The 13,236-nt window shown below is 47.4% G+C and overlaps 2 protein-coding genes across 2 annotated transcripts; one reads left to right on the top strand and one right to left on the bottom strand.

The window, feature by feature from the left end:
• Positions 1 to 8,208: 8,208 nt before the first annotated feature.
• BDP81DRAFT_332308 (FAD binding domain-containing protein) lies at positions 8,209 to 9,757 on the top strand (the record flags this gene model as incomplete). Its single annotated transcript, XM_060585582.1, has 3 exons — positions 8,209 to 8,463; positions 8,578 to 8,702; positions 8,758 to 9,757. 3 exons carry the CDS (start codon positions 8,209 to 8,211, stop codon positions 9,755 to 9,757), a joined length of 1,380 nt encoding a protein of 459 aa, XP_060439262.1.
• Positions 9,758 to 10,974: 1,217 nt separating this feature from the next.
• On the bottom strand, positions 10,975 to 12,868 carry BDP81DRAFT_439902 (uncharacterized protein). The gene is made up of 3 exons (XM_060591452.1): positions 12,057 to 12,868; positions 11,501 to 11,820; positions 10,975 to 11,412 (listed from the first exon to the last, which is right to left on the bottom strand). Exons 1-3 carry the CDS (start codon positions 12,442 to 12,444, stop codon positions 11,137 to 11,139), a joined length of 984 nt encoding a protein of 327 aa, XP_060439261.1. The 5' UTR covers positions 12,445 to 12,868; the 3' UTR covers positions 10,975 to 11,136.
• Positions 12,869 to 13,236: the final 368 nt, after the last annotated feature.

The following is a 13,236-nucleotide window of genomic DNA, read 5'->3' as shown; positions in this document are numbered from 1 at the left end:
TGGCCCTCTATAGGTAAGGCTAGTTATGATAGGACAGGCTACACTATGTTCTTTGGCCTGCCGCGGAGGGATACAGCAATCTTAGGGTCAAGGATCCGGCGGTATGGATCTAAGGAAGACGTCTCTCGAAGAAGCCACCGAGGGTATACCTCCCATTTACTGAAAGTAGCTAAATCTAACTTTTAAGAATAGATCTTATGGCAGCATAGGATACCCAGCTCAATTAAAACAGTACAGTCTGGACCACAGTCTCCAAGGGGGGCTAGGAATGGCCTCGTGCTAGACGGCATTACCTTCTTTACCAGCCGGTATTGCTTCCTAATTAATACAAGACACTTCAAAGAAAGCATCGTTCGAAGTTCGCCTAGGTACTCAAAGCAAGTACCTATATACTCCCGGCCTATAAGCACTTTATCCTCAGTACAAGCTTGCCTAAAGCGTATCTCCTAGTCACCAATCATGTCCTACATAACATCAACAAGTCGATATAGGTAACTAAGACCATTTAAAAGATAACTCTTAATGTTATTATTACTTAACTTAGTGCTAGAGGTGACGCGAACACCAAAGTTCTGGTATTTTCGGATAGAATAGCGGGCCCACTATGCTCTTAAAGGTAGGTATGTTGTGTGGAGGTACTAGAGGATTAGGCGTTGGTTGTTAAACTCTTTATAGAGCTTGGTCCAGGCTTTCTTAAAAGCGTGCTCGGTCTTAGCAAAAACAATAAGCTTCCACATCATAAGGACCCCACGATACGTATGAGGGGGGGCTTATCAACAGATGTGTTGATATAGGCCTCATCCTTATCATTTAGCGTGGCTATTGCTTGTATTAGTAGCTGATTGTTACGCCCGCCGCAACTTGTCACTGTGGGCGCGTAGCTATATAATGCAGAACAAGGGACAATGATGCCGGAGTCATCATTATCGAAGCTTTTGCTTTGTGCCACAGTTGGTTGCCTTGTCCTGCTCGTAACACTGATATCCCTCGTTATCAGACCCACTTCTGTTATTGCTACAGCTGCGGTCCTTAACCCACTTCTGCTTAGCCCTGAGTATAACGTTAGAATTGATGTGGTGGATGTAGAGTTGTTACTGAACGTCTGGAAACTGCTCATTCAGTGTAGCCTTTATCTGCTTGTTGTAGTCTGTAATAATAATAGTGGGGTAACGGACTGAGTGTTGGTCCATGAGTTAGCGGATCCCTGCTAAGAGAAACTGGAAACCCTCTAGTCTCTCGTTATCGATAAGGCCAAATGCAGCGTTATAAATAGATCTAAGGCAGGTCTGCCCAGTAGCTTGGAAGAGAGGGAGCTTAAAGCGATTAGTATTATAGGTATTATCAAAGCTAATCACCTCAGGGAATCGCTTCCACATTTAGAGACAGTAGGGAAAGGTCCAGATAAGGCCAATAAGGCGGTTTAGCTCGGCGTCTACCCATTTCACCACGTATAGGATGTCTTGCTTATCAAATAGCTTAATTAATACTGTAGTTAGCGAATATCCCGCTAGTTTCTCTCGGTTTATACAAGCCCTAACGTTGTAGATATCTCGCTAGGTGAATAAGGACTCTAGGAACTGCTCCTAGACAATAGCACGTACATCGCGAGCCCGAATCCCAACTCGTCGGCTTATAGTTTTAATAGCATCCTAAAGTGGCTAGGTAAGCCTGCGATGTAAAGGGTATACAGTAGCTTCAAGGCTAAGGCCATAATTATACTAACTATGCTGGGGGTCTAGGTAATAATGTAAGAGCTACTTACCCTCCTCTTAAGCCTCGGCAATAACTTACCATTTATAACCGTATTTACGAAACTTACGCTATTGAATACCAGCACCTTATATAGGCCCAGGCTCGCCAAACCGATTACACTAGAAGGTATATTGAATGATTCGGCCTCGAGCTTTATACCTATTCCGCTTTACAATACCAAATCCATTAGCTCTTATAAAGGTATTAACTCGGTCGAAGAGGGCATCATAGGTTTACTCTAGATCGCCAGGAATCGGTGGGTTTAGGATTTCGGTTATAGGAAGAGAGGAGGATCGGTTACTTAGAGTATAGTAGGAGGCTGCAGTTCAGAAAGACGCTTCGCTTTAAGGGGAGGATTGCCGTGGGGGTAATAGGGTAGTAGGTTAACTTAGGGACCCCATTGTTACGGCCAGCTAGTCGTAGGGGTAGTTTGCAGAAGTTGAGGCTGCGGAACTGGTAACAGTAATCGTAGTCGTGGAATAGTTTCAAGGAAACTATGTCTGTCAATCGTAAGGGTGGGTAAGGCTTCGGTGATCAATCGTAGTCTTGTCAAGGTAGTAGCTGAAAGCGGATGTTAATCCTGATACGAAGTTAATTGCTGAAGAAGCTATGGAAAGTCTGTCCTAGAGCCCAGCTCGAGTCCATCCTTATATACAAGTCCGATCCTAACTGAGCAGTGCTGAACAGTCCACTTTGTCTGGATATGTTGGATATGTCGAATATCCAACATATCCTTGACTCGGTTGGATATGTCGCATATCCAACATATCCTTATCCCTTATCATATCTCTTATCATCACGTGACTTGTACCATAGTTCTTCCGTTCCTGGGGTTTCCCCAATGTTCGGTCCCGTCCTGCATATATAATGCGCCGTAGCCGCTAGGCGTCAGCGGGGCACGCCCTGGTCTTCATGTTGGGTCGTAACACCCATATTTCTTACCATTAACAGACATACTCTTATTATCGGAGGAGTGCCGTTATTAGCTATTAATTAGTCCCAACAACCTGTAGAACAAGCTAAAGAGCACTATTAAACTACTCTATTATAGGATAGGAAGGTTGTTGGGACTATTCGTTAGGAGGAGAGGGGCTATGCTCTAGAGAAAGTCGTAGGAGAGTAGTCCGCTGGGTTTTTATTATTCCTTTAGGGAAATAACGAGTAAGATATAGCATAGGCTCCATACTAAGGTAATCGTATACAAGAGGTCGCGTATCTTATAATATATCGGCTAGGAGCTCGGTAATAAGGTCGCGCTGCCCTTAAGGATCACCAACTCCATAGAATTAGCTAACGCTAGGGCGGCTACTTTCTAAGGAGGGAGATAATAGTAGTTAGCCAGATAATAATAGGAGGCCGTAATCAAACAATGGTCGCTCTCGTATAAGGGGAGGTTTATTAGTAGGGGTAACGTGGTTCATCAGTCAGCCGGCCGGACCAGTCAGCCGGACGTTTTTTTCTAAACACACTTATGTCCAAACCACTTAAACCTTTGACGCGTAAAATCTCAACAACCATAATGCCGATCTACACCCAAGAAGACAAAGTCATTCTTGCGATTGAAGCGATCCGATCGACACGCGCTGCAGGTAGTAACTTGAGCATTTCGCGTGCCGCAAAGACCTACGGTATCCCGAAGAGCACCTTAGCCGATAGAATGAACAACCGACCGCGACGCGAACAAACTCAACCCTAACGACATAAACTCGATCCGATCGAAGAGAAAACACTTCTCCAATACGTTATTGAACAGGATTCCAGAGGATTTCCTTTGCGCCTTGGCGGTGTGGAAGATATGGCCAATCTCCTGCTGCGAGCGCGTAATGCCGAGCCTGTTGGCAAGCGATGGGCCAGGCGGTTTGTGGACTCACAGCCTGCTCCGAAAACAAAGTTTAATCGTCCATACGATTATCAAAGGGCTCTTCAAGAAGACCCAGAGGTTATTTCAAAGTGGTTTGTGTTATTACGCAACATGATGACCAAGTATGGAATCTAAGAGGAGGACCTATATAATTTCGACGAGACTGGCTTCATGATGGGCATGACCACCGCATCAATAGTGGTAACACGCACCGATCGACGCGGCAAAGCAAAGTCTGTCCAGCCGGGTAACCGTGAATGGGCTACAGTCATTGAATGTATCAATTCGGGCGGGTGGTGCATCCCTCCGTTCGTGATCGTCAAGGGCGCATATCACCTTGCCAGTTGGACCACGGAATCAGGTTTTCCGGGCAACTGGGTCATCAAGCCCACTGCTAATGGATGGACGGATAATCAGACGGGTCTTGACTGGATTAAACACTTCGACAAACATACTAAGAACCGAACTAAGGGCGTCTACCGGATGCTCATTATCGACGGCCATGAGAGCCATTTATCGGCCGAATTCGACGATTACTGCAAGCAGAACAATATTGTAAGGGTCAGTATGCCTGCACATTCGTCGCATCTATTACAGCCATTGGATATTGCGCTTTATTCGCCTTTGAAACGCGCATACGGTGATGAAATCAACCTATTTATCAGAGCCTCCATAAATCACATTACCAAGTCTGAGTTCTTTATTGCCTTCCACCAGGCCCACAACAAGGTTTTTAATGAGGAAAACATCAGGTCTGCTTTCCAAGGCGCTGGAATTTCACCATGGGACCCAGACTATGTCATCAAAAAGCTTGATGTGCATTTACGGACGCCTACACCTCCTATGGCCAACCCTTCAACACCACCACCTTGGCAGTCGCAAACGCCCTCTAACCCACAACAAGCCGTCTCGCAGTCCAACTTTATCAAAAGCCGGATCTCTGCTCATAGAGGAAGCTCACCGACACCAATTATTGCTGTAGTTGAGCAATTGTCAAAGGGTGCGCAGGCAATGGCGCACTCAATCACTATTTTGACTAATCGGCTTCGTACCCTTGAGGATGCGAATGTAGCACTTGCTAAGCGTCGGAGGGCTAAAAGGTCGCGTGTGCAGCTTGGAGGGGCACTTAGTATAGAGGAATCTCAGGGTTTGCTGGAAGAGAAACAAAAAGGTAAACGTCCAGCACCTCGAGAGGATGAGGAGGGGGGTCCATCAAAGAGAGCCCAGCCGACTCGGAGACGCTGTGGTGCGTGTGGTAAGACTGGGCTACACCCTCATGAGGAAATGTATCACGCCTGTGATACCAACAGTTCCTTTGTGTTTTCTTCGTATCCATAGTTTTTCTATTTAATTAGGAATTCTCGTATCTCGTTCCTAACTCTATAGTCGATAATTTGTTCGACTTCATACTCTAGTTGATTTAGTTATATAACAATATAATCGTTCGTATACGAGCCTCGTAGTGCTAGCTCGAGGAGTAAGATATAGAATACCGGGTGACACTTTATTATGCCTAGGAGTCTTAGTTCGTAATTAACTAGTAAGACTTTTTTAACAATCTCGAAAGGTCTAAGTCTTTTATAATCTAATTTATCGCTTGGTCTTTTTATCTTAATATTGCGTCGAAGGAGATAGGCGCTATCCCCCTCTTTTAAAGTTAGTCCTCTAATCCTTAATCTATCGGCGTTCTTCTTTATACGTTACTGTATAAACTTAAGGTCTAAGACTATTTACTTTTAGATCTCCTTTAACGTACATGCATAGCGAGTCGCCCACTTTCCTTTCCTTCCTTACCTTCCATCTTAACAACCATTTTTCTTTACGTACGATAATGAGTTCTTCTTCAAACAAAAGTCGTATTATCCTTGCACTTCAAGCAATCAAAAAAGACCTAAAACTATCCGTACAAAAAGCAGCCTCTATTTATAACGTCCTAAGAACAACACTTCGCGACCGATGCGCTAGCCTATTACCTCAATACGAAACTTATACGAATTCAAAGAAAATAACTTCTTTAGAAGAAACCGTGATTCTTGAACGAGTTATTGACCTGATCGATGGAGGATTTCCACCGCAACTTGACGACCTACGAGATATGGCCGATTGCCTCCTTAACGAACGCAACGCGACGCGTATCGGACCGCAATAGGCAGAGAACTTCGTACGACACCAACCACAACTAAAGACGCGTTTTCGACGTGGAATCGACTATCAGAGGGCATTAGCTGAGGATCCTGCAATTATACAAGCCTGGTTTGCCCTCATACGAAACACGATTGCAAAGTACGGAATATACGATAACAATATCTATAATTTTGACGAGACGGGCTTCTTAATGGGAATGCTATCGTACGTAAAGGTTATCACAACCTCTAATCGTCGTAAGAGGCCTCGTATAAAGCAGCCTAGTAACCGCGAATGGGTTTCTGTTATTTAGGGTGTATATGCGGATGGCTAGGCGCTGCCTCCATACGTTATCGTTAAGGGCAAATACTACCTCCTCTCGTGGTATACTAATGGCCAATTTGCCCCCGAATAGCGCATCCACCCTAGCGAAAATAGATAGACTACAAATAAGATTAGCCTAGATTAGCTAGAGCACTTTAAAAAATATATATAATCTCGTACGAAGGGTATTAAGCGGCTCCTGATCCTTAATAGCCATAATAGCCACAAATCGACCAAATTCGACGATTACTGCAAGGAGCACGGCATTATTACTCTTTTCATGCCTCCCCATTCATCGCACGAACTTCACCCTCTTTATATTGGCTGTTTTGGTCCGCTAAAAGCTTCGTACGGCAAGGAAATCGAGAAGATGATGGGGATGCAGATTACGCATGTTACCAAGGACGACTTCTTTCCTGCCTTCAAAGCAGCCTTTTTTACTTCAATAAGTAAAGGAAACGTACGAGCTGGTTTTAGAAAGGCTGGCCTTGTACCCTTTGACTCAGAAGTAGTTGTTTCCCGCCTTGATTTTAAGCCAAAGACGCCAACACCATCCAACTCACGCCCAAGCAGCCAGGGCTCCTGGGACCCAAAGACACCAACCACAGCACATGACGCCGTACGAAGCTCTGATTCACTTAAGAAAAGGATTCATAGCCATCAACATAGCTCACTAACACATTTATACGAAGTTGTTGACTTGCAAGCTAAAGGTATTAGCAAGTTAGCACATAAACTAGCTCTTGTTGAAGCTGAGTGCCGCGGGCTTCGTACGGCAAATGAGATACTAAGTAAGCGCCGGAGGGCTAAAAAAACCCAACTGCGTCTTGGAGGGTCACTTAATATAGCTGAGGCCGAGGTAATCCGGGCAGAGAAAGGGGTTATTGATGCTAGAGGCAAAAATATACGTTAGGAGGGTGCTCGTACGGAGGGGGGTGAATCGCGCGGGCGGCGATGTGGTAACTGCGGAAAGACTGGACATAACGTACGAACATGTCAGGTAGTTTGGGAGACCTCTGAAGAAGAGGCTGATGAGTAGTTCCAATTGATTTCGTACGATGCGGCTTAATTGACTTACACAAAGGGCTGGAGGGTATTTGAAAGTGGGCGACTCGCTATGATGGGCAACTCGCTATGCATGTACGTTAAATATTTCATCATTACATATTTAGAATTGTCATTTTGTTAACCTACGCGCGGTCATTGACAGAAGGCCGGTATTTTATACTTGGCACGATCGCCTTTTGGAAGTCCTTGACTGAAACCATGTTCAAGTTGGAATAAATATCTTTGAAGGTCACGGTTGCGAGTGGATTTATTGGCATTGACCATATCAATGATGGAATTGACAATTCTGGCTTGTTCCTCTGCTAGGCAACCCGAAACTCCTACCTCCTTTGAGTCTTCCATTATTGTGTCACGGTTTGAAGCACTAGCGTTTGGCAAGCACCTCAATTTGCGAGAGCTTTACGAAGTTTTCAGACCATAAGGTCATGCTCAAGCCATGAAGGTGATGCCTACGTGTACCTAGGCCTTCAGCAAACACGCAAGTATGTCCGCGGTACATGGGCTCCTTTATTGCTTAGTGCTGAGGTAGGTCCGAGGAATTCAAGATTGCCTACGGCCTAGGAGTGCCTGAGACAACCTCCTATCTGGAACGGTGATATGGCCTCCCGAAACTTAGCCACCAGTGCCTCACTGCCACCTTGCGGCGCTTATGGGCACCTGGAGATTCGTATTTGGAAGGACTGGATCTATCATCAGCGACCAGTTTGGTATTGGGCCGTTTCCGTCGATGCAAATGGATCGGCTCCGGGCTAAACTATTTGCGACTACGGCCCCAGACATTGACCATTCATCACCTCGGGATTTGGCGCCTCTTTGCAATGTCTGATCTGATCCCCAGAAAATCCACAAATCCAGATGGCCCCGTGGAGAAGCTAATTCGGATCGTGTTCAAAGATCAAAGAGATGATGAGCGGCCCTACCGAATCCTTACCGCTCCCGTGGAGGCGAACAGGTGTGGACTCGTAGCACCAGGAACAGACGCCCTGGTCCCTTCAGCGACATATAAACCTACAAGGCATGGTGGATAGGCATTGTGAATTCCACCTCACGAGCCAAGCTCACCTACACTCATTGATACCATGCGGTCGAATATCATTCTTTCCTTGGCACTTGGCGGCATCCCCTTAGCCGTATCCAAGCCGTTACCTGAAGCAGCAAGCAAGCCTGGCACATCGAACAACACAGTCCAGGGCTGTCTCAACGCCGCCAAGGCACCAGTCGCCGTACCCTCATCTTCGGATTGGTCCGACGACATTCGGCCCTACAACTCTCGTTTGCAGTATACTCCGGCCGTTATCGTAACGGCTACCGATGTCAGCCATGTGCAGGCTGCCGTGAAGTGCGGAGCGCAGTACAATCTCAAGGTCACGGCCCGAAGCGGTGGTCACAGTTACTCATCCGCAGGACTCGGTGGCGAAAACGGTCATGTTGTTGTATGGTTGGACGAGATGTACGGCGTCACGTTGAACTCTGATAACACTGCGACGGTGCAAGCAGGCGCGCGGCTCGGGCACATCGCGACGGAGCTGTTTGACCAGGGAGGTCGGGCTATCTCGCATGGATCATGTCCTGGGTAAGCATCAAAGTATTTTGACTAGTTGGAAATGAGGCTAACGTCATGTTGACAGTGTTGGAATGGGACATGTCTTGCATGGAGGCTTCGGGTTCTCATCTTCCATGTACGGCCTTGCGGAAGACTGGATCGTTGAGGCAACCGTAGTCACGGCCGACGGAAAGGTCGTCAAAACATCGCAAACCCAGAACACGGATCTCTTCTGGGCCCTCCGTGGTGCGGGGTCTTCGTTTGGGATCGTTACTGAGTTCAAGTTCAACACCTTCGCAGCTCCCTCGGTCGTCACCTGGTTTAAGGTCACATCCGCATTGAAGAAGGACAAGCTGGCTGCGGCTCTTGTAGCTCTTCAAAAGTATGCCCAAAATGACAAGCCTCTCGAGTTGAACATGCGGGCCGTCGTCACCGCTGACAGCACCGCGTTTGACGGCCTCTACTACGGAACTGCGGACCAGACACGCGCCGTGCTCAAGACTTTCCTGTCTCCCCTGGGCATCGACGTCGGTGGCGCCACTATTACCCAGACTGACTGGATCGGTCAGCTGGAGCACTACGCCGGTACAGCAAGCCTTGACGAAACTGGACCGCAGAGCCTGTCAGATACTTTCTATGCCTCGAGTCTCATGACCAAGACGGTCTCGAACGCAGGCTTCACTGCTTTTGCCGACTACTACCAGAACACAGCAAAGTCGACGGACAGTGGATGGTTCGTCCTAATTGATGTCCACGGTGGCAGGACAAAGACAGCTCAAGTCTCAAACACAGCGACCTCTTATGCTCACCGGGACAAGGTGCTCATGTGGCAGTTCTACGACTCTTCCGGTGGTAACGCGTACCCCACATCCGGGTACAAGCTCCTCAGCAAGTGGATGTCTTCGGTAACAAATACGATGGCAAGTAGTGATTGGGGGCGTTACGTCAATTACGCCGACTCTCAGCTTAGCAACGCGGATGCTCAAGATCAGTACTACCGGGATAATCTGGGGCGTTTGAAGAGCATCAAAGCCAAGTTAGATCCCAAGGGCTTGTTCACCTACCCGCAGGGTGTGGGCTCATAAGACGTTGCGCGCATACATGTAGTTATCTAAGTCAACCTACCCACTTTTCGCCATCCCCCCCTTTTCGCCACCCCAATCAACATGGTCTCAAAACATCACCACCAACTTCTAGTCAATTAATTAACTAGCTTCTACTGCCACTATAATATAGTTACTGCCCTTATTAAGTAAATCGATCCTTACAAGTCGATTAGGATAAACGAGACGGTCGCTAGTATCCTCTTAAGCTCTCTTTATATCCTTAATATTTACGAACTTAATATTATAATCTATTTAGACGGTTCTCTTCTTTCTTAGAGCTATATAGTGATTTAAGGCCTAGAATTAAAGGATTTTATACTCTAATATAGCTAATAGGCAATCCTTCTTATTAAAGCTCTTTTTTATCTTTCTAAATAACTAAGGTTATTCCTTAATATCTTGCCTAGGGTCTAGCGGGCTCTTATTGCCCGTAGATTATTATAATCAGAGCAAGGGGAATTAACTTTTCTTAATCCCTTTCTATATTATTCTTATAGAATAAAGGTATTCCTCTTATCTATAGCCCGTCTGGGCCGTGACCTCTACCGCCTTTATATTTGTCACAGGCTGGAGCCCTGTGTGGGCTTAGGCTATGCCGTAAGCCTTACGAGCCGTGCATACGTACTTAAGTGCAGCAGAATTAACAGAGGGATCTGTTCATTACGTATCTTTTGGCTGAATAAGCCCGGGTGCGCATTTAGCGCAATGGTTTGTTGTGTCTGCTGCCACATTTGCCCTTGTGGGGCCCACATGTTACGCCCGCCGCAACTTGTCACTGTGGGCGCGTAGCTATATAATGCAGAACAAGGGAAAATGATGCGGAGTCATCATTATCGAAGCTTTTGCTTTGTGCCACAGTTGGTTGCCTTGACCTGCTCGTAACAAAAGGGACCGTTTAAAATAATATTAAATACTTACCGTACTTTAAATTCAATATGTAAGATTATTATATATCGATAAATAAGTATGTTAAAAAGAAGTAACTAACTGTTACGCCCGCCGCAACTTGTCACTGTGGGCGCGTAGCTATATATGCAGAACAAGGGACAATGATGACCGGAGTCATCATTATCGAAGCTTTTGCTTTGTGCCACAGTTGGTTGCCTTGTCCAGCTCGTAACACTAACGTGTATTTAGACAAAATTATAATTATTACAGTTATTTAAACAATAGGGGTAGGATAATAATAAGGAGGCTAGGAGGCATTTTTGGGGTGGCGAAAAGTGGGTAGGTTGACTTACTTACTTTGAAATTGGTTTTGCACAGGGGCACGTAGGCATATTACTTGAACGAGACACAAAAGCAATGATACCATCAATAGCATCAAATTGGGAGTGATAAGATTGGAGATTAGTAATCTAAGCAGCTCTTGTCGGACTCCTCGTTGGACGTATTACATAGTCCATGTTCCGGTTTACTCCTCCTGCCCTTTCTGATTCCTCTGATTTGAAGCTGAGGTTGACCTGTGCCATGTGTGCAGGCGACTGATCATTCTCGCTAAAGAACATTTGCAGATCATTGAGCGAGTCATCCCCTTCTCCCTCAACTGAGTTTGTTCCGCCAGTGCATAGAAGAGCCATGCGCTCCACGGCCTTCAAGTGCTTTTCAGCTACTTCGGGTTCTCCGACCAGATTCTTAGATGATTGTGTTAGCACCTTTTGTTCGTACTCGATTGGACCTGGGCATGCGGTCTTGGCCCTTGGGAACATGGAGATCTCTTACAGCGTCTGATGCCAAGCAGAGGCTCTTGGCCATAGTAAGGTTACTGATGTTGTTCCCCTCTCTGGTTATTGTTGCGCTGAGCTGGCGTATCGTCTCCATCTTGTACATCGTCATTACAGGGTCACTGTAGCCCTCCTCTCGTACAGTGGCAAGGTGTCGCATTGACCAGAGGAGTACCAAAGAAAGCATCCCTGGATCGGCGAGGGCTGACTGCACCCAGTAGGTCGTCATCACCTTGCAGAATGCTGTTCTTTCGCCTTGCACCATCAGTTCCATCTCTGGCAAGCGGATCATCTCTAGTAACGCCATGCTACGCAGGACTGCATACCAACATAGTCAGCCATGGGCCTTGGCCAGATCATGCAGAAATTCACACACTTTACAGGATGCAGACTGCAGTCTGGCCATGCAAGCAAAGGGATGAGCGGGAAGGAATGAGGAGAGGTCCCCTTATGCCGCAGCTCACCCTTTTATACCTCCAAGGTAGACAGTCACGACTCGCAACTTCTACAGGCTGATGTACATGATCAATCAAACTCTCGGGTCGCATACTTACAGTGGTCAAGAAGCCCTTGCTCCTGGGTAGTGACCCTCCTGACGAATGCATTGAATGGATCCGTTCTAGCGGCGCCCAGCATTGATATGGGGCTGCCAGCGAGAAGGGGGGTGTGGCCAGAACGCGAGCCGTTTTTCAGGGTCGTGACAAGCCATAACCTCACAGATTGAATCGATGGACGAGCCGGGGAATCTTCGATTAGGCTTTGCCCGGGAGGGGTGGTTGACTTCTGATAAGCGGCCACCCGCTGCTGACGGGCCTTTGGATTTCGCGCGGCGTGTGATCTGACCTTTTTCTTCCAGGCCTTGCTCTCGCTTGGGTGAGTGATGGGTACAAACAAGAACCCATCCTCCCGGGTCCTGCCGCCGCCCTTGCTCGCAGACGGCATCGCGGGCGAAGCCGTGGACCGCTGTTGTCGAGAGACGAACGAGTAGGGGCTCGACGTTGAACGAGCTCGGATGGCGTACCCTTCCTACCCCTTTTCGGTTTACCTCGAAAATGGGGTCAAGGGCCTTCGTTACTGAATCGCAAGGCGACGAGGGAAACCCGCTAATCGAACTGAACCGCAAGGCCGGGACAAGACGTACGAGATGGGCGACTTGAGCGGGCCTCAGTGGCTCGGGAGAAGTCCGTGATAATCTGGGGACAAGGTTGGCATTTGCCTATTCCAGCAAACGCTCAGGTCATACAAGGGTTGATGGTGTACGAGATGAGAGGAGTGAAATCCTGACTGACGCGAAGGGTGTGTGGCAGAATCGAAAGACGAGGTCTGGAGAATGCAAGAAGCTGACTGTGTCGTCGACGTTGGGCTTCGTCTCCGGCCCCCCTCCTCATTCTCATCCGCCTCCTCCTCCCTCCACCGCGTGCGGTCTTTGAACGAATAGACAGCCTTTGACTCACTTTGCTTGTTGGTCACAGGTTGGTTCTGGCCATGATGCGGAACTTGACCAATGATGTGTCTTGTCCCTTCAATCCAACACCGGCAACAAAGAGCACCCGGTGGATAGCGTCTGGACTCTCCACGAATCGGAATCTCAGATGGTTCAACCGTCCCATCAACGGTGGAGAATGCTAAGGTGAGCATTGTCCCGAATCGGACGAGACTCAAGGGGCAGCGGCTCCATCCGAACCCCCAGTCGTCCCCGCTCCCGTCGGGATCGGTCTGCGGGTTGATTACATG

The sequence above is a fragment of the Colletotrichum phormii genome (assembly GCF_030913505.1).
Source record: "Colletotrichum phormii strain CBS 102054 chromosome Unknown BDP81scaffold_30, whole genome shotgun sequence".
In the NCBI taxonomy this organism is placed as follows: Eukaryota; Fungi; Ascomycota; class Sordariomycetes; order Glomerellales; family Glomerellaceae; genus Colletotrichum; species Colletotrichum phormii.
The sequence above is the reverse complement of the archived record's forward strand: the minus strand, read 5'-3'. Positions and strand labels throughout refer to the sequence as shown.

Bases quoted from the DNA above. Each gene is read 5' to 3' on its own strand.
- BDP81DRAFT_439902 (XM_060591452.1), bottom strand. From the start codon at position 12,444: ATGCCGTCTGCGAGCAAGGGCGGCGGCAGGACCCGGGAGGATGGGTTC. The intron at 11,821-12,056 runs GTAAGTATGCGA...GTTGGTATGCAG, and splicing joins GCAAGGGCTTCTTGACCACT to TCCTGCGTAGCATGGCGTTA. The intron at 11,413-11,500 runs GTAAGAGATCTC...CAATCATCTAAG, and splicing joins TCTGCTTGGCATCAGACGCT to AATCTGGTCGGAGAACCCGA.